The sequence below is a fragment of the Anser cygnoides genome, chromosome 4, assembly GCF_040182565.1.
Source record: "Anser cygnoides isolate HZ-2024a breed goose chromosome 4, Taihu_goose_T2T_genome, whole genome shotgun sequence".
NCBI lineage: Eukaryota > Metazoa > Chordata > Aves > Anseriformes > Anatidae > Anser > Anser cygnoides.
Genome location: NC_089876.1, coordinates 29,697,468 through 29,718,171, shown reverse-complemented (window position 1 = coordinate 29,718,171; position 20,704 = coordinate 29,697,468). Strand labels below are relative to the sequence as shown.

Here is a 20,704-nt window from a genome sequence, read left to right as displayed (position 1 = left end):
ATAAATACGAAATACTTTCTCCATTATTTCACTATCTCTTTAATTGTTTCCCTCACCCCTTCCGTTATGAAGTATTTAGAAAGACATTTGTACTTACCTTGCTTCTAATGTACATAAAGATTCGTAGGTAGTTTTTCCATGTATGTTTTGCTGATGCTATTTTAGATATTCAGGGTTTGTTTATTTGTTTGTTTTTCAAGGCTTAATTTTGATTAGTAGAGAGACATTACTGTTTTGCATTGAAACTGAGGGCAAGACTTGCATTTCTTTTTTTTTTTCTTTAATTACTTTATCAGTTCAGTAGTTCAATGGCAGCTCTGAAAACTGAATGTTTAAGTTCATAGAAAATAATGTCACTCATAAACAGAATTTTAATTCTCTCCTGTGTAACCCACCACATCATCTAGACATCTTTTTAGCAGCAAATGACTACAGTATTTTTTAGATTGAAGAAGATCTGAGCAGATAATCCTCATTTCAAAACCAGTTAATGTGCAAAAGCCACCATATATCTCTTTTTACCTTTGGAAAAACTTACTTGAAATGACCGTAAAACATTATTAGGTCAGGTGCAGAGCCATAGCAAAACAAAGGTCAGGGTGTCATTCCTACAAACATAACGTAAGTTACATATTTTTACCTTGCTCTTCAGCCTCTAGAGTGCACAATTAGCTGAGCACCTAATAACAAAATGTCCTCCTAAGATAAATTAAGGGAACTTGCCAGCCAGTAGCTAGTCTCAAGACCCAGAGGTTAGGCAAAGCACTGCTGTGTCCTGTCACCGTTCTGGTCTCCAAACAACCAGTCCAAGCTCACTATCCTTGAGGCAGCCCTCAATCCCTCTGCAGTAACTTGAACCTAAGGGAAGATTTTCCATGGAGCGTAGTGATGTTCCAGAGGGCAGATATGCCTTGTCTGAAACCAGATGTCAGCAGGAACAACAAAGTGAATGCAGCAGCAAATTTAGTTGATTGCCTGTGAAGTAAATTAAGGATAGATATGAAGAAATCCAATTCCTGGAATAGCAAACCAGACTGTGTCATTAAAACCTCATTTAATAGCATTGTTAACTTCATGGAGTAAATATGAAACATTAGCATCTAATGATAACCTTAGTTTCAGTTTTAGATTTCATTTGTATTTGTTTAAGGTATACTGCGTGTACATTCATTACTTACAGAAACTTTATTATGGATAACAGAATATATCTTCCAGTTGATGACTGCTTTAATCTTCTGGATAATTAGTTTTGACACTCCCCATAAAGCTTTAACTTGTGTCTGTGATACATTAAGCTTACAAAAGGTGAAGTGAAACACTAGATTCTTTATCTCTGAAAGATTAGGCATTAGAACCTGCAATCAGCAGTTACTGCAAGACTTCAGCTGAAATAACAAACCCCAGAAGAAAGTCAAAATAGTGTGCAATTCTTCATAAGGTATCATGTTTGTTTTTTTTTCTCCTTTATTACATAATAATAATAATATAATTGTAGCCAATACCTTGACAAAAGAATCTGAGGTAGAAAAGACCCCGAGAATGTGTAGTCTTCTATTCAGAGCAAAGAGGACAATTGTTTAAAGTGTTTTCAATCCACCAGAGCAGTACATAAGAAAAGTTTTCAGTAGCTATGTAATAGCAGAATTTTAGTTGTCAAATGGAGGCATGCAAGTAAAACTACAGTATATGGCAGATACACCTGCCCTCTCCTCCCCTTGCCTCCCTCTCCCTCTTCCTGCCTCTGCTTCACAAAGCTGTGCATATACCAAGCCCAGCACAACTCTCTCATGCCTGATTACATATGATGAGGGACCATCTTCCACCCTGCTGTGAGATGAAGCAGTGGGGTTGGTAAAAACCCAGGGTTCTCTCATTCATACCACCTGCTACAGGGCTGGCAGCAGCCCAGGGCTGTGCTTGCAGAGAGTTCCCAGGCTGCATGTACCCCAGGTGAGAAAAACATCTCATGGTCTGTTGGCAGCTAACTCCAATGCTGCTGAACTGCTGTGAAACAGTTTCGTAGAGACTTGTCAATGGCTATGCCAAATGGACTTTCAGAAAGATGAAAAAAGACTCTCTCTACAAATTCCTGTACCAAAACATAATCAAGCACTTAAGAAAAGCTGGCCTGAATTTTTCAATGTTGGGAAGCTAACGTATTCTTTCATTCTTTTTCCTCTAAACACTGGAATTAAAATAAACACATAAATGAAGCATCTCAAAGATGTTATGTCACAGACAGCTCCAGGACAAACAAAGCATGGCAGATAACAGGATCTGAAATCAGGAGTCTGAGGAAGTGAGACAGTGTCAAAAACAAATCAACAATCTACCTATACAAATAAATATTTGCACTAAAATATGGAGCAAGGAAAAATTACCATTCACAAACTGCTCAGCAGTGCTTTAATTAGTGAAATCTCAAAACCTACTGAGAGTCCATATATTGTAAAGCTTTGATTCAGTTTGGATCCTACTTCCTTATGCAAATGGCATCACTTCTCATGAAGATATCTGATTTTCTCCCATTTTCTCTGTCAGCGAAGTCACAAATGTTCAGGCAGGGTTACATCCTGCTTGTCTTCACGTGACAAACAAACCTTCTGCAGAGGCTGCATTTCAGAGACTGCCACAGTGGCAGCAGCAGGGACAAGAAGGGAGGAGGACAGCTCAGCCTCTTTACATTGTTTAATAAAACACGCATTACACAGAGCGGTACTAATGAAGCAGACTTAACAGGAGTGCCCTAAACCTCACTAAATCTTGGGAATGAGCCTTTTCCATCTTATCCTCCAAGCACTAGGACTTTTTCTTTGGTTTAAAGTTTCTTGTTGCTCTTTGATCTCTCTGTTCAGGTTGATCTCTGTCTGCAGTCTGAATTATATCCCTGCTCACCCTCTGGGTGAGATGAATCTGGCTCACATAACACACCCCGTGCTCCCAGTCTTGTCACTGCTATGTACACAGTCACCAGCCAGCCACTGTTACAGTATTTTAAATTCATGGAACCATGTTTTAGAAAGGTTTAAATAATTCTATTAAATTATAATTATTTATAATTAATTATAAATAATTATATAAATATATATATTAATTAATTATATATAAATAAATATAAATAATTAATTATAATTTAATTATTCTATTAAATAATTCTATTAAAGCCAGAAAAATGGCTTTATTCACCATCACTGTTTGTGCTAGTTATTGCAGACAAGCTCAAAGATTTTATTGCTATTATATATATTTTTAGATTGTGCCATTTTGTGTAAGGGTTGTATAAACAGGAATACATTTAACCCAAGGAACTCGCCACCTTAGAATGACAGCATAGACTTGAACAGGAGAGAACATAAGACAAGGAAGGAAAGCTGCTAATTGCAAAAGAAGATCATACAGACTGATTATAACAGGGAGTAACAACAAGGATTTGTTTGAGAAATGCTGGGCTGCTTGGGCTCTTTTTTCTTTTTCCCTTCCTTTCTCTTTTTTCCCTTTCCCTTTTCCCTTTCCCTTTGTGGAGCATGCAATTTGCTATTATTGCAGCTTTGTATATAGCTACATTTCCACCCCCACTGGAAAGAAAGGACTAACTTAGACCACATATCTTGATCTATAAAACTGTATTCATCCTGCCCTAATCCCACAGATAGGACACCTCAAGCTGTAATGTATTACTCAGCTGACAGAAAGATACTTTGGTATGGCCCATTTCCATGACAGGTCACTGTGATGGAGGAAGAAGCAATGCTACTTGATACTATTTTGCTTTGGTAAAGCACAGCAGATGGCTAATGCTGAAAACTTGTCTTAGTTCACAGCCTATCGCTGTCAGCTGTTCAGTATCAGCACCTCAAGTTAGGTAAAAGGAGGTGTTTGGACACCCCTATAGGTTAATGCTTCCATAAACTTCACTAGGCAGGTGCCTCACATATGGCTAAACAGAGTGAAGCTTTAACACTTTATTTCTGATCTGAATTTTAAACTATGGCACCAGTGTTCACTAAATGTCCTCATTAATATGCAGTATTTCAAAAAGCAGTTGACAGCAGGGACAAGGTTGGATTTTCTGATAACGTAAGGATAGTTTAGTTACATTAAAAAAGCAGGTTGATATGGACCAATGTACTACGGAAACTGGAAGTACATCTTCTTGCACGTTATTCAGTTGTTTCATATTATTTTGCATTTATGGCTGTGATTAGAAATGTTTTCTACTTTCCTACATTAGATTATTTATCATTTGTGGAGCACACTGTGATAGTGAGATAGCAGTCCAGAAACAGCCAGATAAACTTACACTTTGAAGCACAAAAATCTCTAATTAAGCTATGGGACTGTTTGTAAAGCAGGGCCATAATCTCACCATGAGGTTTGCTAAATAGTGTTTATTTGGGATCATGTTTAATTTGAAATTCGTAAAAGTATAATAGAAGGCCTATGCTACTCTACTGGGTTTGTGTAAACCCACCAGCATGTATTTATCAGACAACAGAAGGCAACAAAGGTAGATATTTCAACAAGATCTTCTCAGTGTTTCACCAAAATAAGTCAAATTGTTTAGACACTGAAAAGTCCATGAAAGCAACATGCTCCTATCCATGCAGGCAGCTCAGGAAACTTTCTCTATCAGTTGCATGGTTTATTGTCTCTTCTCCAGATTTCATCCATTTAGCTCCAAGACTGTTTAGAGGTTAACTATAGGGTGTTGACATGTGGCACAGGACACTTTTCTGAGAGCAAAGTTTTTTGTGTGACATGCAGTAATATGGGGCTGAGTTGTGCACTCCCATTTTCAGCACCTTTGCAACAACCACCACTCAAACATTTATTATCTCAGGTGCAGCTCCAACGGAGCTCAGGACACAGAGCAACTCCAGCCTGTCATGTCCAGGGGGGAGTGAAGGGAACAGTGTGGAGCAGAGCAGCCAGCAATAGGAAGTAGAGGTCGGATGGTGGAGAAGGAGGTAGTCAGGGCAGGGGTGGGGAGGAAAACGTCCAAAGCACGATGGAGCAGGATTTCAAAGGTAGAAGAGAAAAACAGCAGCAAGAAATAACTTGTAAAGGAGCAGGGAGCTTAGAAAGGATAAAAAGAAATGGAGAGGCTGAAAAGAAGAGAACATCATGCTCAAATCAGCAGAAAAATCCAGTGTGTGGGGTGACCTCTTCTACACTTTCTTCCTTCAACAAATAAACTTAATTTTTCCTTTCTTTTATCTGTATCATGCAGTGACTCTTGATGCATGAAGGAATCCTAATGTTCTCCCTCAGTACCATATACGTAGGAGGTTGAAACGTGGGAGGAGAGAATAGTGTTCGTCACTATGGTCCCTACACTTCTATTCTTCCTCCCAGATCTCAAGGCCTGGGCTTCCATAACATGCTAATTTTCACTCTTACTGCAAGAAATGAGAAAATAATGTCCTTCTGATATTTTTATTCTCAATTCGGAGAAAAAAAAAAAGTGTAAAACTTTCCATGGCTTTTTTTCATTAAAATGTCTGTTTAGAAATATCACAACATTGCATACCCACCCCGCTCCTGCCTATAATGGGAGGGAGGAACTGATGATGACAGGAGTTGCTGCCACTGCTGGGTCAAGTCCTTCCACCTGCAGCCTGCTCCCAGGACTACTCCCTAAAAAGGTGTGGGAAAAGCTGAGCACCAGCAAGCAGTCCATGGGATAGATAAGCTGCCAAGCTGTTCCACCCTTGTAAAAAGGTACCTATATGCTAAATTAAATTTCTAACTATTTTTGCCTTATCTGACTGAAGAACGGAGATCTTTTCTAAAACTGAATCAAATTGAACAAAGATGTGGCTTTGTCATATAGGGCATTTTTTTGAGATTTGTCAAGCTTCTATTGAAAGAAACTTTTCTGTTTCAACAAAGTACATTTTATTTGCATGTCTTTCTATAGGAATTTCTCTAAATCTTTACAGTCTGCTCTGATTGGTAGCTGCTGCTTGTCTAAAGATCTGATATGTATCAGATCTCTCAGATACTGCATATGTTGCAGTGCCAGATTTTCTTTTGGAAAGCAACATATGTAAAAGCCCAAATTCAAAGGGCTCCTTTCCCAGTCTGGTCTCCTAGATAGCATTTAGAGACATCTGCTGAGAGATGAAACAATGACACATGCTATGTGCCCAGCAGACGTTTTTTATTAGACCTAAAATTTATTCTGAATTATTCTTTTGTTTTGTGATACTTTTGGAGAGTTATGGCATTACCTTTCTGGTTCTGTAACATGGGGAAAGGTGGTTTCATGCATTAGATCAGGGAAGCTGCACAGACCACCCAAGGAAGATGGTCTGAATTTGCCATATCAATTGTTGCAGCCCACACTGAAGTCACAGAAAAGCTCAAGCTGGCAGCACATTTTAAAAAATGACGTGTTTCTGACTGGCTGTGCATATTTTGGATGCATACAGCCTTCCAGACTCAAGAGGCCAGAATCACATAGATGAACCAGAGATAAACATAAGAATTTGCCCATTCGTAAACACTCAGAAGGGAAGTTGATGCATTTTGAGCAAGCCTGAAGAGAGCAAGGCTTGCATAACTGTTTACTTCCTAGAAGCTGGATGCTGCCAGAACTCAAAAATGAGATCACCATTCCTGACCATCCCAGTACCTGATGCATTTGTGTCTGCTCTTTGCCCTGAGGAGAAAAAAAGTATGTTTAGTATTATCTATCTTTGCAGACTGAAGTAAGGACAGAACCACTAAAGGAGCAGAAAACATATATGTTCGGCAAGATGAGATCCTCCAGCTTGAACTGTTGAGGAGTGGTAAAGTTAGAAGGCATTACCTTCTGCCTTCTGCCCCCAGATGGTTTACAAACTATGTGTTTAAGAATGACGAGCAGCGCTTTACAAGTATATCCAGCCTCCAGAGGAAGATTAGAGAAGCACAACGTTGCCTTTATTAAAAAGGCATTTCAAAAAAAAATTCTGAAAAGTGGAAGACATCAGGTGACTACAGCCCAGAGGCAGGCTGGCAGGGTGAGAGCAGAGACGGCAGACTGGGAGAAGCAGTCATGGGGCCGTTCCTGGCTGGAGGGCTGGGCAGGCAGGTAGGGAGCTGGCCCGTATAAATATTTGCCTCTGGAATTCCACAGAAGCTGTTCCCGGGCATGCATGCTGCTCTGCACGTGTGTGCCACAGCCTCTTTCCTCAGGGTGTGCTGTAGCCTTTCTTCCAAACGCTGGCTACTGCATTCCTCTCCTGTCAGCAGCAGACCCCTTTCCTTCAGATTCCCTTCACATTATGTTTAGTCGAGCACACATGTTGTTGGCGCATCCAGTTTACCTTTTGACTATAATTATTTCTTCATTTTCTTCATCTTATTTCATCTTTTTGTCTTATTAAGCAGGAAAAATAAAATAATTCTGGTGGATAGCTGGAGTACTAACTGTACTATGGCTGTGATCGCCATGAGTGCTATTCAGAAAAAAAAGAAGAAAAAAAAAAGGAAAGAAAAGAAAAGTGCCTGCTGCTGGTTTTCCATAAGTTTCCAGGCACAGTGAAGCAAAGACACAGAGCTGCATCATACATTTTATCTAGATCTTGACTGGGGGGTTTGGAACTTGCTTTTTTTTTGGATACATTTGGCTGTATTACCTGTGTACAGATAATTGAATTGTGGATGTAACATACAGCAGGGTGCATAGGCCATTTCCTAGCTAAAGCAGGATATTTGTTTTCCAGATCTTCTCCAGTACGTTTTTGAATACGACAGTCAAATGTTTTTCCATTTCCTTTAAAAACTTTTTCTTTGCTACTCTGTAAATCTCACCATTAAAACCCTTTTTTCTTTCATGTCATTCCCAGTGATCCAGTTTAACTGCTTGGTTTAACAGCTTTCCCCATAAATTAATCTAAAACATTCACGTTGACTTACACCAGAGATTCACTAGCTGAGGTCTGTATGCATGTACTTGGCACCAGCGGCATCCTCTCTCAGCTCAGACTGTGAGCATGAGTTTGCTGGAGTAACGGAGTAAGCTTTCCCACCCAAACAACCTGAAGTTCACTGCAGGCATGATGTGATTCAGGCAGATGCCTCCCCCAGACAGCTGCATTTGTGAGGAGAGAGAGAATATGTGTAAGTTGAAAAGGAGGATATCTCTACATGGGCAGTTATCATTTAGGCAGGGCCTGGCTTTGTGCAGTTCCAGTAGTTTTTCTCCAAAGACAGAGCCACGTTTGGGAATGTGGTGTGGAGGAGCTTGCCTGAGACGCAGCCTAGAGCTCTCAGTAAAGTGGAAAGGAGCCATCAGATAAAGGCACAGCAGCAGTGGCAGCTCGTCAGCTTTCCTCTATGTGCATGGGTGTTTTGCAGTGCAGATCTAAGAGCTCCCACCATCGCGACCCTGCTGCCACCAACTTCTGGTTTCCCAGCACATTTGGTTTTGTGGATGTGGTTCAGCATTTTTGAATATTGAGAGCTCCAGACCAGAACCGAGTGCCTTGTTCCTCTAGGAGTGTTCCTTAAATAATGTAGCGATAGAGGCTGAGACACAGCTCTGCTTTGATGCCTCCTTCCAACAGGATTTAAAAGTCACTTTATGCTTTCACATTGCACAGCAAACTCGTAGCTCGTTTTATGGCCATAGTGAATGTCATGCATCTCAAATTTCCTTCTTTGGTTGTATAAACTTTCTTTTAACTATTTTCCCTGCTACATCCCTCAGTCTACTCTTTTCTAAAATGAATACACTTTTATTTCCTATCCATATTTCTAGCCTGTCTACACCTAATTCTTTTCCTGTATGTGGCTCATTAAGAATTTTCTGACATGGAATTAAATTCTTTACACAATCTTGCTTAGATTATCCATTTACATGTCAAGTAACATCAGACAAGCAGACTCCCTTAACCATCTTCCTCCCTATTTGTTACAGTTTATCTTTACTCCTCCTTTGTCCTTTGTGGGGTCATTCTGACATTTTCCTGTCCATTTAATTGAACTGGTTGCACAGCTTTAAATGTTTTGAGCTATGACACGCCTACATGCGTAAGAGAACCCACAAAAGCACTCAAAGAATTAAACCCTGATCAGCAATATCCATTGCTCTTCTGTTGGTTTAGCTGCTAAAATGAATACCGGTGGATGTGTTTTTATTGGCATTTTAGCCTGGACCAGGAGCATGTCTTTGACAAGAATCTCCCCAATACCATGCTTTGGTTCATATCTCTAAGAAGTCTTGGAGCATGGGAATTCAGATTTTCAGATGAAGTTAGGTCAGAAGACACATGCTGGTAATGCACCAGTGACCTCCTAGAGAGGATTCGCTCAGTCCACGACACCCAGGTAGGCCTAGTTCAAAGTAACCCACGCAAGGTGTGTCAGAACTGTGGTAATATCTCTTTCGCTATGTAATCCGCTCTTTGTAGGACACATTGCTGGTTATGTAGACATAGCCACTGGTAGCAAAAAACCTGCTGAGACTGCCTTCTCCCTCATTGCCTTCTGTTGTCCTCTGGCAGTGGTGTTCAGCTGAAATACAGAGGTACACATGTTGAGTGCCAGATGTAGATAGTGCTCCTTCTCCTCCAGCTTACTGTAACCTCATTTAAAAATGAACCAGTGATCTTCTGAGCTAGTCACTAACAGAAGAAATGGAAGATGTCACCTGAATGGGGGGTATGTGTTTTCTAAGTTTCCAGGTAGACAGATTACACTGTGGTCATAATGTCTGCATTTGCCGATGTACGCATTGTCACTCGATCTACAAGGAAGTTTTGCCAGAATAGAAAGAAAAAAAATAAAAAAGTATTTAAGGAGTGTGTAATCATGTTGGATTTCTCTAGAGAGTTGGCTGCTTCTTTCTCCATCCGGCCTCTGAAAGTAGGAGGGGTATAATGGGGAAAGCAATTGCAAACTTTAGAGATCCCTTGCTGCTGTTGGTTTTCTTCAAAGATGCACATAGGACATTAGTGTTTGCAGATGCTCTGTAAAGATAAAAGACAAAGGCCTAGATGGGAATAAATTATGATCTGCATTAAGTAGATGGTGAGCCAATTCTTCCCTCAGTTACACTATTGCAAATACTGTAAATTTCTTTGTATTGTCAGAATGAGATCATGATTTGTCTTAGAGGAAATTAGGACTAGGGAAAATGAAGGGAACTTAGAAGGCAATGGAAAAGTTGCAACAAACAAGAAAATGTAAAATAAATTATCTAGTATAGAATTAAAAGAAAAAAAGTGTTTTGTTCTTAAGAGTGAATGGAAAGGGAGTGGAAATCCACAGGCTGGAACTTGCTATTCTGAACTTTGATCTCTGTGTGCCAACCTTGTGGAAACTTAATCAATCAATTTAATGATAACATAATCCTTCACAAGAAAGTAATGGTATCTGACTTGAAAATGTAGTTGCTGCTTTAAAAAAAAAAAAAAAAAAAGCCTCCACCTTGAATTAACATGAGGACAACTTTATTCTTCAGTAGTCCTTGCTTTCCTGATGTCAAATGGGATTAGTTTTTTAGGGTGGGATCTCTCACCTCTTCAAACATTAGGACAGGCATCTCATACATACTAAGAAGGAAAAGAAAAGTTTCAGCTACCCCTTTATTCCTTTCTTCCTCTCTCAGGGAAGTCACAGGACGCAGTAGTCAATTAAAAAGGTCAAAATAAGCAAGGGCAAATGGCTTCTTTTGCTGTGACTATGCATCTGAGTTACCTAATGAACTTTTTACACATGGGATCTTATCTTTAACAGAGATGTGGATGTCTAGTTCTCCCTTCCTTTCTTCTCCTTTCCTGTTTTCCTCCCGATTTTGTATTTCTATCACTTTGTTACTGTATTGGCATAGAGTAGTACATACAAGGAACTCAGAATCAGGCCCAATTCTGTGCCACAGATAGGGTGATATGCAGGAAAAATGGGGTAAAAAAAAAAAACCTCAAACCACAGATATTTAAAATGACTGTAGATCTTTTTCTATTTCTTACCTTTTTCTTGTCAAAATATGAAAGATTACCTGAAATATCAGTTAAGCAGGGGAATATTATCCTAATAAATGAGCATGTGAGTATGTGCCCAGTAAGTTATTTGATTAAACAGGAAGCTAGAATCCTATAGATATCCACAAATAAAGCCCCAAATCTAAATGACTGTATCGTTAGCTCATTTGTAAACTGTTCCAGATGTAAGATTTTGGCAGCTTTCCAGTAGGCTGGCTGCAGTCTGAGCTTTCCTGCATCCGCAGTGAGAACTGCAATGCCTGACTCTTCAAGGAAAAGCTCCACGGGGCTGACGACAAATTATATGAAGTAACAACCTGCCTGCCTGGTGGAGAGAGATTCAGACAGATCCCCGGGCAAAGGATGCCCTTTTTCCTGGGGCCAAGCTGCAGCCGTTTGCCTATGGATGTGTGATCGATCCGCATTATGAATCAGGTAGCGAAAGCCCCTCTGAGAAGATCATTCAGTGATCACATCAGGGACTCCACTGCCAGAGCCTTGGATGTTATCTGGAAAAACACACGAGACAGACGGCTGGCAGGTGAGAGGGGCATATTAAATAAGCATGCTTTAAGACTCACAAGAGACCGGAATCAATAATGGTAATTAGTATCGTTTGCATAATGTGTCAGTCGCCTCTGAGCGTTTCTCCAGCGTTTTGTTTCTGTGTCACGTTACTTGGGTGCTACGCCTACGGCGGGATGTGCGGGCTGCTCTAATGAGATGTGATAAACATCAGCTAAAAGAAAAGGAGCAGACAATTTTGGTCTGCTCTTGTGGTGCAAACTCCTCAGCCCTGAAGCGTGCTGAAGTGTTTTATTTTGCTGCTAGGTCAGAGCCGGTGCTGTGATGTGCTTCGGTGCGCTGCTTTCGGGCGTTTTGTAGCCAAAGCGTGTGTCAGTCAGGATATCTGGGCTGCGCGCTGAGCCATCGCTGGTATTTCCTCTGGCAAGGGCTTCAGCGCCGCAAGCTCCAAGTGAGTGTCAGGTATGCCAGAGCTGGGCTTCTGAGACGTAAATTAAGCACCAACTATATGGTCACAAATTGTGTTTTTATTTTGACTTGCTAGGACTCAAAAACCTGAGGCAAACCATAACTGAGGGCTGGAGGAGAAAGATAATTTAACTAATTTGATTTTCCTCCTCTTTTGTTGTCTGTCTGCTAGCTTGAATGCTTCTCATTCACCCTGCTGGGGCTGTTACTTTTATTATCATGGCATTTAGAGGCTTGAGAAAAAGGCAGCAGAACTGCACGGTGGGTGTGACATGCCGGAGGCTTGTTTGTATACTTACAGTGGGGGCGGTTTGTCCCACAGGAGGGAAGGAGGGAGGAGAAATGTGAGCCACGATAAGATCGAGGATGAGATGACCAAGAGGCAGACATTAGGGCTCACTAATGTAAACTGAACTTTTACATCATTCTCCCGCACTTTATGTTTTGGAGGAATAAGGGCAGCTAAGTACGTCACAGATGCTTGCGATGGCGTGCTGATCTCAAAGCTGATTACATCAGGTAATTAGGCAAGGAGTGACCATGGCCTGTTAGGAGAAACAGGGCCAGAAACATGCTTTGAGTTAGTGCAACTTGTAAAAACCTTGTTCTGTGCAGTGTGTTAGTGGCTGGATGCTTTCTGTGCCTGGTCCCACAGATGGTAAGGGACAGTGAGTTTCCTGGAGAGAAGACCTCAGCTTCACTGCTCTTCCAGTAATGCCTCGTGGACGGGTGTCAGAGGAGATGGGAACACCACTGATTTACTCCAGTGCTCAGAAGTTAGTCACCAACATGCCAGTGTTGTGAAAGTGCTGGGCATTAACCTCTTCCATGACAAACTAAACTGGGCAGGTTGTCTGATTCTTGGCTCAGAGGCAGGTTAGAGGTAGAAAATTAGGTCCTGCTGCTTGGGACATTCCTGAAACTCCAGTGGAAGGTGCACCGAGTGGAAAGAAAGTCTGAATAAAAAGGCATGGATGTTGCACAAATCTATAAAAGGGAAGCTGGTGGGGCCAAGTGAGCTGTTGTTTAATCTGCATGTTGCCTGGTCAGCTGGACACTTGTTTACCCTGGCATGTGCTTCCATTCCACCTGCTTGAGATGTTTATATGACTGCTTTGAAGTGAGCTTTTTTAATTTATAGTTGCGTTCAGGATGGCATTTACATCAACAGATTCCAAATACCTCTGGCCTGTGTCCACAGAAGTCAGCTACTACAACCACTGTCTTCTGTAAAATTGTTTCCCTCTTGTCAGTTCACATAGGAAAGCATAAACTGATGTGTACCTTATACCTTTTGTACGTGACCTACATATGGAAATATGTAGGTTTTATCAGGATATGAAAAGACCTTGATAAATGTATATATTTAACCTTGAATGTTTGGGGGATAGACAACTGCTAATTATATTTCTTGAGACTCTGTCACATTCCTAGAAATGAGGAGTGAACATGAACCCTTCAGCCTCTTTAACTGCGCTGATAAGGGGCGGCATGTTTTTATTCTACTTGGCAGATGGTTATGAGCCATCACAGTTTTTATCAAAACAAGGCTTAGATGTTAGAGGACCCTTAGAGTAGTGACAGTTTCATTTTCCAGGCTCTGCTGGTGATGTAGGGTTGTCAGGCCACTAGTATATTTGGGCAGAAAATCATCAGGCTGAACACCCAATAAGCAGTACAGTAGGCAACTGGAGTGGAGGTAGCAGGGTGTATTCCTGAAAGTACTTCATAAATAACAGAGACTGAGGAAGAGAAAGAAAACAGCAACAAACCATGTTGCTGTTCTGTTTGCTCTCTGGGATATCAGCAGTTTAAACTGCTGACTACGAAAAAATGGCAAAGAAGGGTCATGACACTGAAATAAGAAATCCACTTAGATCAGCAATTTGTGTTATCAGGACACACCTTCAAAAAAGAACTTGATATGAGCAAAAGAAAGAAGAAAATGTGAAATATGCATTCTTAATGGAATATTCAAGAAAAAGTAATCCGAAAAATGTGTGGCCTTTAAAAAAAGCTGCTAGCCTGTGCACAGGAATAGCAAATCATGCAATATAATCTGATATAATCATCAAACAGGCAGTACTATCTAGCCCTATAAATACCCTGGGAAAATATAATGGAATATTTTCTGATACATCTTTTCCATTAGATAATGTAATCTGAACAATAAAAAGGAAAGAGCATTATTCTTGCACAAAAAGTATGCAAGAGGCTATTAACATTGCACAGAACCAAAAGATTTCAGCGAAAAACCTCTTGGTTTCAAGCTGGTGTGGTAAAGGGATGCAAATGAACAGGGACTGTCTTTTCAAGTCACCACTGCATGCTGTCCCACCACGGCCATGATGGAGTAATGCAGAGCAGCACCCTTACATCACATTTGAACCCTAATACCAGGGCTGAGATCCTGTCTGTGCCTCTCCTCATGTGGCCAAATGGCCTCTGCTTCAGCAAGCCTGGGCCAAGCATGCTTGTATAATTATGATAAGGCACTGGAGTAGAGTGGCAAAATACCTTTCCTGAGCAGCAGATGAGTTGCAGTTCAGTGTGGTCATGTCATGGTCAGACTTTGATGGCAGCTCATGGTTTTCCACTTGGTGTCTTTTCTTCGCAGTTTGCACAAAGAAAATCTAGACACATGTTTATAGTCATGTCTGGTGATCTTAAAATGTGGAAAATGAATCACTAAATAAATCACTAAACACAATGGAAGCATTTTCAATTGCAGGGAAATCAAATATGCCCAGTAGAGATGGGATATAATTTGGGGCAATGGAATGAGCAGCAAAGAATCAGAGGACAGAATGAGACTCAAGTTGCCAGGTTCTCTAAGTGGGTGATACAAAAATCATAACTTTTCATGTTACTACATTCATGAGAAATAGAAACAAGTCCTTGGGAATTCCAAATGCAGTTTGTTCCCCATACTGATGTCAGACCACATCCTCAGCAGGGAAGGGAAGCACACTCCGGTTCATTTAGCAGACAGACCTCCCAGTAAGGACCAGGACTGTATGTGCAAGAAGGGCAGCAGCAGAGGGTGAGCTTCCCCAGTGCTGGTTTGCAGTACTCTCAGCTCTGAACCACGCATATCCTCAAAACGTCATAGTCAGATTTCTCCTAGTGCTGCCACTGTTGGCTGAATTATCTGTGTAATAGACTGTAGGTGACCCAACGGAGCATTTTTCTGCACTGTATTGGACTTATCATATGTCCATCATATGACATCATCCTGTTTTTTTCCATTTTCACCAGCATTTTTTAGCAGTCATGGTCAGACACTGAGTACAACTGACTATTCATGTACCTTTTTTTTTTCTTTTGATGATGAGAAAGCTAAATTGTGCTCTGAAACATCTGATATTACAGATAAAAAATAATGTACAGATAGTCTAGGATTTTGTGAATTATTGTCGGTTTTGCTGTGTTGGCTTAGTCAGTCAAAGTCCTGAAAAAGAAATCATTTATTTGATATTTTAAAAAGTAAACCTTCAACTTTTCTATTCAAAATAATATTAGCATTTACTTAGCTACTTATCTTTTATTATATTTATGTCATTCTTTTCTTAAACTTCTCTAAAAGCTCTCAATGTCATTCACCCCAGAATTAATTTTCTTTTGTATCTTTTCATTCACTGGAAAATTTTCATTTTAGATTAAACTAAAGATGAAATGGGCTCTTCCCATTCTTGTTTTTCATTGTTTTGTTTTGTGTTAAATGCAGAATAAATGAAAAATTACTCATTTGCAAAGATCTGTTACAGATCACTTCTCATTATGCCTACTTTAACAGAATTTGAATCATCTGGAAAGATTTTATATGACCTCACAAGTTCTTCCTAAAGTTATAGCCACAGAAAGATATCTGGGACTGCAGAAAAAGTAATTACATTAAATTATTCTCCATTTAGATTCCTTTCAGAAGACTATCAGTTAACTTTTGTCTAGGTTTTATGCATTTAATGAAGGCTGGCTTAATTTGAATCTACTTATGAAGCTTTTGCTTGCAGGTTCCTTTGAGTAGACCTTTTATTTTTAATTTTTGATTTAGATTCCTTTCAGAAGACTATCAGTTTAGATTCCTTTCCATTTAGATTCCTTTCAGAAGACTATCAGTTAACTTTCGTCTAGGTTTTATGCATTTAATGAAGGCTGGCTTAATTTGAATCTACTTATGAAGCTTTTGCTTGCAGGTTCCTTTGAGTAGACCTTTTATTTTTAATTTTTGATAACTGGTTATCATTGCATAGTTTTTCTTCCTACTGGCCATATCATCTGAGACAGACTATCGACTCTTTCTGATGGTTAATTTGTTCTCCATTTGAAGCATTCCTGTACTTCCATTACTTGCTGCTTTCATTTATACTTTTCCCTTAACTACGATGTCTTAAAACACGCCTTTTTGTAGATTGCAAAATCTGTGAGTATAGAACTTCCTCATTCTTAAAGCTATTCCTTATACTCCCAGGTGTGTGTATATATATATATACGTATATATACAAATAGGCATAGATATAGATGTACAGGCATATATAGGAAGTAAAGGAAGTCAATAAGGGAATTGTCATTCTTGGGAAACTATTAAAGTTCCAGGTTAACGTAAAGTTTTTCTGCATTACATTTCATGTATCCATAAAATTTATACTTGTGCAGAAGACATATTACTACCTTAAGTGTTTGTTTTGTTCTAAGATTGCTTTACAGTGTGTTTAGGTGAAATAAAAATTTAGAAAATGGTATCTTGTAGAACCTGAGACCACCTGATATATAGCCTTAGACATGTCACTTTGGCTATATGAACATTTTTTGGAAAAGACTGACTCCTGATCTGGAGACAACTTCCTATAGGTTTGATATTTCATTGGGGCTATTATGTAAATATTAAAAACAGCCACTCACCATGAGGTAAACAGTGATTAAATATTGATTTGATATGTACTTGTAAATAGACTGTAATTTACAGAAAGCAAACAGGAAAACAGTATGCAGGAGTTGCCTGATAACAGAAGAAGCCATTTGTATAATAAAGCAGAGGTAGCATATTCAGTGCAAAACACAGTAATAATTTATTTTGGTTGAATGGTTAAATACTTTTTATCATGTTAAAGTTTCCTGCCTTTGACAGCCCTCAAATGCTTTGTTGTTATCCATGGAATTACTAAACAAGCTTTTAGCAAAGGCAATTCTTGGAGAAAACACCTATTTCATTGATGCGATTCATGATTCTTTACATCTTTAAAATTCAAATAAAAAATATAATATGAAATAATACATTTCAGATATAGCATACATTTGTCTGTTGCTACACTAAATTTCAATAAGATATATGAAAATATAGTATTATCTGCCTCTTTTAGCACTAGTGTTTTATTGTGGGATGACTGGCATTTATTTAAAGCAAAGTTTTTCAGTGGAAATCCTCATTCAAAATGGCATTCAGAATTAAATGCATTGTCAAGTTGTTATTCCATGCTCTATTTTTTAATTCGTTACTCTCCATATAAATATGTAGAGAAGTATTAGAAAGTTCGTAGCTGCTTGTAGCATGATTCTGGTGTTGTTTGTTTTCAGCTCTTGGTATGTCTTGTTTCCAACACACTCATGCTTCTAATTTCAAGTTTGATACCAACGGCGGTTGAAGAACTGAGAGAGAAAAGAAAGTGCGCATAGTCTCTTGCCTTGGGTATTTGTAATGGGTATTTCCTTGTGGCAGCCCTCAGTTACAGTGTTGGTGGACTGAACAATCAGGAAATTTTATTTATGAATTTTGCATTTTCCTCCATTAGTGAAACTTAAAATATTTATTTCATGGGGTTCCACTGTCATTTCTGGAATCCAAGTACAACAATGGAAATGTTTTGTCCAAGTTTACAATGAGAAGTACACAGTATGCTAAGCATATTATAAAAGTGGGTTGCTACAAAACCCTTATGCATTCAAGTTGCAACAGCTGGAGGGGATTATGGAAATACACCCTTTTTCAGCACTCTGGTTTTCCACAGTCATCTTAGCCAATTCTAGGGCTGCAGCAAACAGCCAGCAATCCCATGTCCTGTCCTGCGCCTGAGATGTTAGGGATGTGTATAGGAGGAATTCAGTCCCAGGACACTTCAGCAATTAGGAATTTTTAAAAATTACTTTGATGGTTTCTTGGGGGCTCCAAGCGGATTCTTTATAAGCACAGACCAAGGAGGGAGGGAGCATGCCCAGGGCAGCCCGCAAAACATGTCTGGGAGAAACTGAGCGGCAATGTCACTCCATAATCAGAGAAGGGGCACCCAAATGTGGAAAATGTCATTGGTCTGCCAGGACACTTGAACATGAGGGGAAAGAAAAAATGCAATACACCTGGCAGCCACCTGTTAGGAAACTAACCTCATCATTTATACTTTTCACCATGGAAGGCTTGTATGAGGTATAGGTTGTCAGACAGGGATTAAAAATGAGTGAGAAAGATGAAAATTATAGCCTGCTCTCTCTGGAACCAGTTTCGTAATTCATCATTGTGGATATTGTTAAGCTCTAGCGTTAAATGCTGGATAGTGCAGGATGAGCATTATGTCTCTGCTAGAAGTGTCTCCTTGTGACAGACAACCAAGAGGCCGCATGGTCTCCTGCTCTTTGAACACACACGTGCGCCTCCCAAAAGTGAGGGCTTCTGAGTCCCAGACACAGCTCCCTGGACTCCATCTTCTTTCGGCACCGAGCAGACGTTTCACACATCTGAAAGACCATTATATATTTGAAACATTCCCTAAAAACTGCTGAAAGTGCTGAACTGCTCTGCATCTGATTGCTTGGAAGAGCCTTGCTCAAAAAATATTTCAACTGCTACATTTCTGCTAACATCTGGACATCTTCCTGACGTCAGAGGGGGATGATGAGATCCAGATGCCATGACTTACAGATGTTTTCATTAACTTCTTAGCAGTTTTGTCTTTGTTTTGTTTACCAACTGCAACTTCTTGACTCCAACTCTCATATGTGAGCATTACTGGGGGGAGAGCAGGGAGAAGATCTGGAAAGGAGGGGCAGCCAGAGAATTGAAATTAGTGCTTGGCAGAGACCCAAGGTAACTGATTTCTCTTATTACCATGTGCTGTTCCAGGATATGCAGCCTGTGGGAAGGTCAGCCCCAGATGATAGGAAACATTTTGCCGAGTTGCTATTTTCAGTAAAAATGAGCTATATGATTTGCTAATTATGTTCCAATTTAACAGTAAACATGTTAAGCTATGAAGACAGCAGGAAATAAGGACGTAAGATAATATTAATGGCAACCTCCTGAACTTTGCATTTACAATCATGCCTAAACCTAATTGCCATACAGATAATATTTATTACTCTGAAGGAATGCCACTATTGCAGCAGACACAGGGGGGAGACCAGTTGTATTGCAGGTTACACATTAGGAACTTTCTGAATATTTCTTTTAAGGAAATGTTGGCAATAAATGGAGTATGAAAAAAATACAAGTCCAACCATCTGTATAGTATCTCTGTAGCAATAAATGTTTTATTCGTTTGCTAATTTTATATGATAGAATTCCACTTATAAGAATTTCAGCAATTTCCAAAGGTTAGTCCCATCAGCTTTTTCCCACTGAAAACAGACTTCGTGCTGGCAGAACAGCTTCCCTGGCAGACCACATCTCATTAAGAGGCAGAATCGGATTTTTAAAAACTGAGACTGAACATGCATTTTGCATTTTATGTAGCTACACAGTAAATTCTGGTGAAGGAGATGGAAGAGAAAAAAGCAACACTGATGATGATTTATATTATTATTCACGAAATATAGCAACGTGCTTAGCACTGTGTAAGAAAATGAGATCAAGAAACTCCTGTTTAGATGGGATTATAATCTGTAAAACAATGTCAGTGCTCAGTGGGAGGAGATAAATTCAGAAGCCATACAAATGCATTTATTATGTAACCAAAACATGCAGTGGTCACTCAGAGTAGCAAAGGCAGAGAATTTTCGAGTCCCCTGAGTTCTTCCTGCAGTGCCCAGTTTACCAGTTTGCAGGGGCACAAGGGGCTGGAGCTGTGTGGAGGAATAGAGGAGAGACAAAATGAGCCAAGTTCTTCTAATGCAGAAAACATCTCCCAGAGGTTGTTCGTTGGTATCAATATTTCCAGACAGTGAGAAGGTGAACTGGCAGTATAGTTTATTTTTGAAGTATGGCTCTGTTTGAGTGTGCTCAATGTGCACCTATCTGTGTCAATCTTATACAAAAGCATATAATAAAAATAACGGGAGAGGAATATTTAGGCAGATTCTGTTTCCAAAGGGTAAATCAAACATCCAAAGAAGAATGAACAAAGTAATGGAAAGCAGCTAGCCGGTCAGCAGAAAAAATACTAGTGTGGCACAAGTGGGTAGTAAGATCTGAGAAAGTATTTTCAATGTAATATATTACAAAGTCATGACCAGATGTGCATAGAGGCTGCAAGGTATTATTTTTGTGGTATTATATTTTTCTTCACTCCCCATCTCTCATGTGATTTGAATTCAGTTGCATCTTTATTTTCTCATGTTCTCCTGTGTGATAATAGAATAGAGCCCATCCATGACTGGAGCTTTTCAATTGCACTATAGAATAAATTAGAGCATTTTATATTTTGCAGTTTCTGGCAAGCAGGGATGAGAGTTTAACACATTCCTTTGCGGGAACTTACCCAATGGAAAGACTACTGCTGAAAAGGCATAGGGACAAAGGAAAATCTGCATTC

General features: G+C 39.6%; 1 protein-coding gene across 7 annotated transcripts in view; it reads left to right on the top strand.

The window, feature by feature from the left end:
• DLC1 (DLC1 Rho GTPase activating protein) overlaps positions 1–20,704 on the top strand; it is a 285,258-nt gene that overhangs the window by 173,890 nt on the left and 90,664 nt on the right. Inside the window, exon 1 of one of the 7 annotated variants that reach the window (XM_013200633.3) lies at positions 4,998–11,514. The exons of the other annotated variants lie outside the window; for them this stretch is intronic. Coding sequence (XP_013056087.1) covers positions 11,400–11,514 — 115 coding nt within the window. The 5' untranslated portion in view covers positions 4,998–11,399. Of the gene's footprint in view, positions 1–4,997; positions 11,515–20,704 lie in introns of those variants that run through there. 7 annotated transcript variants of the gene reach the window in all.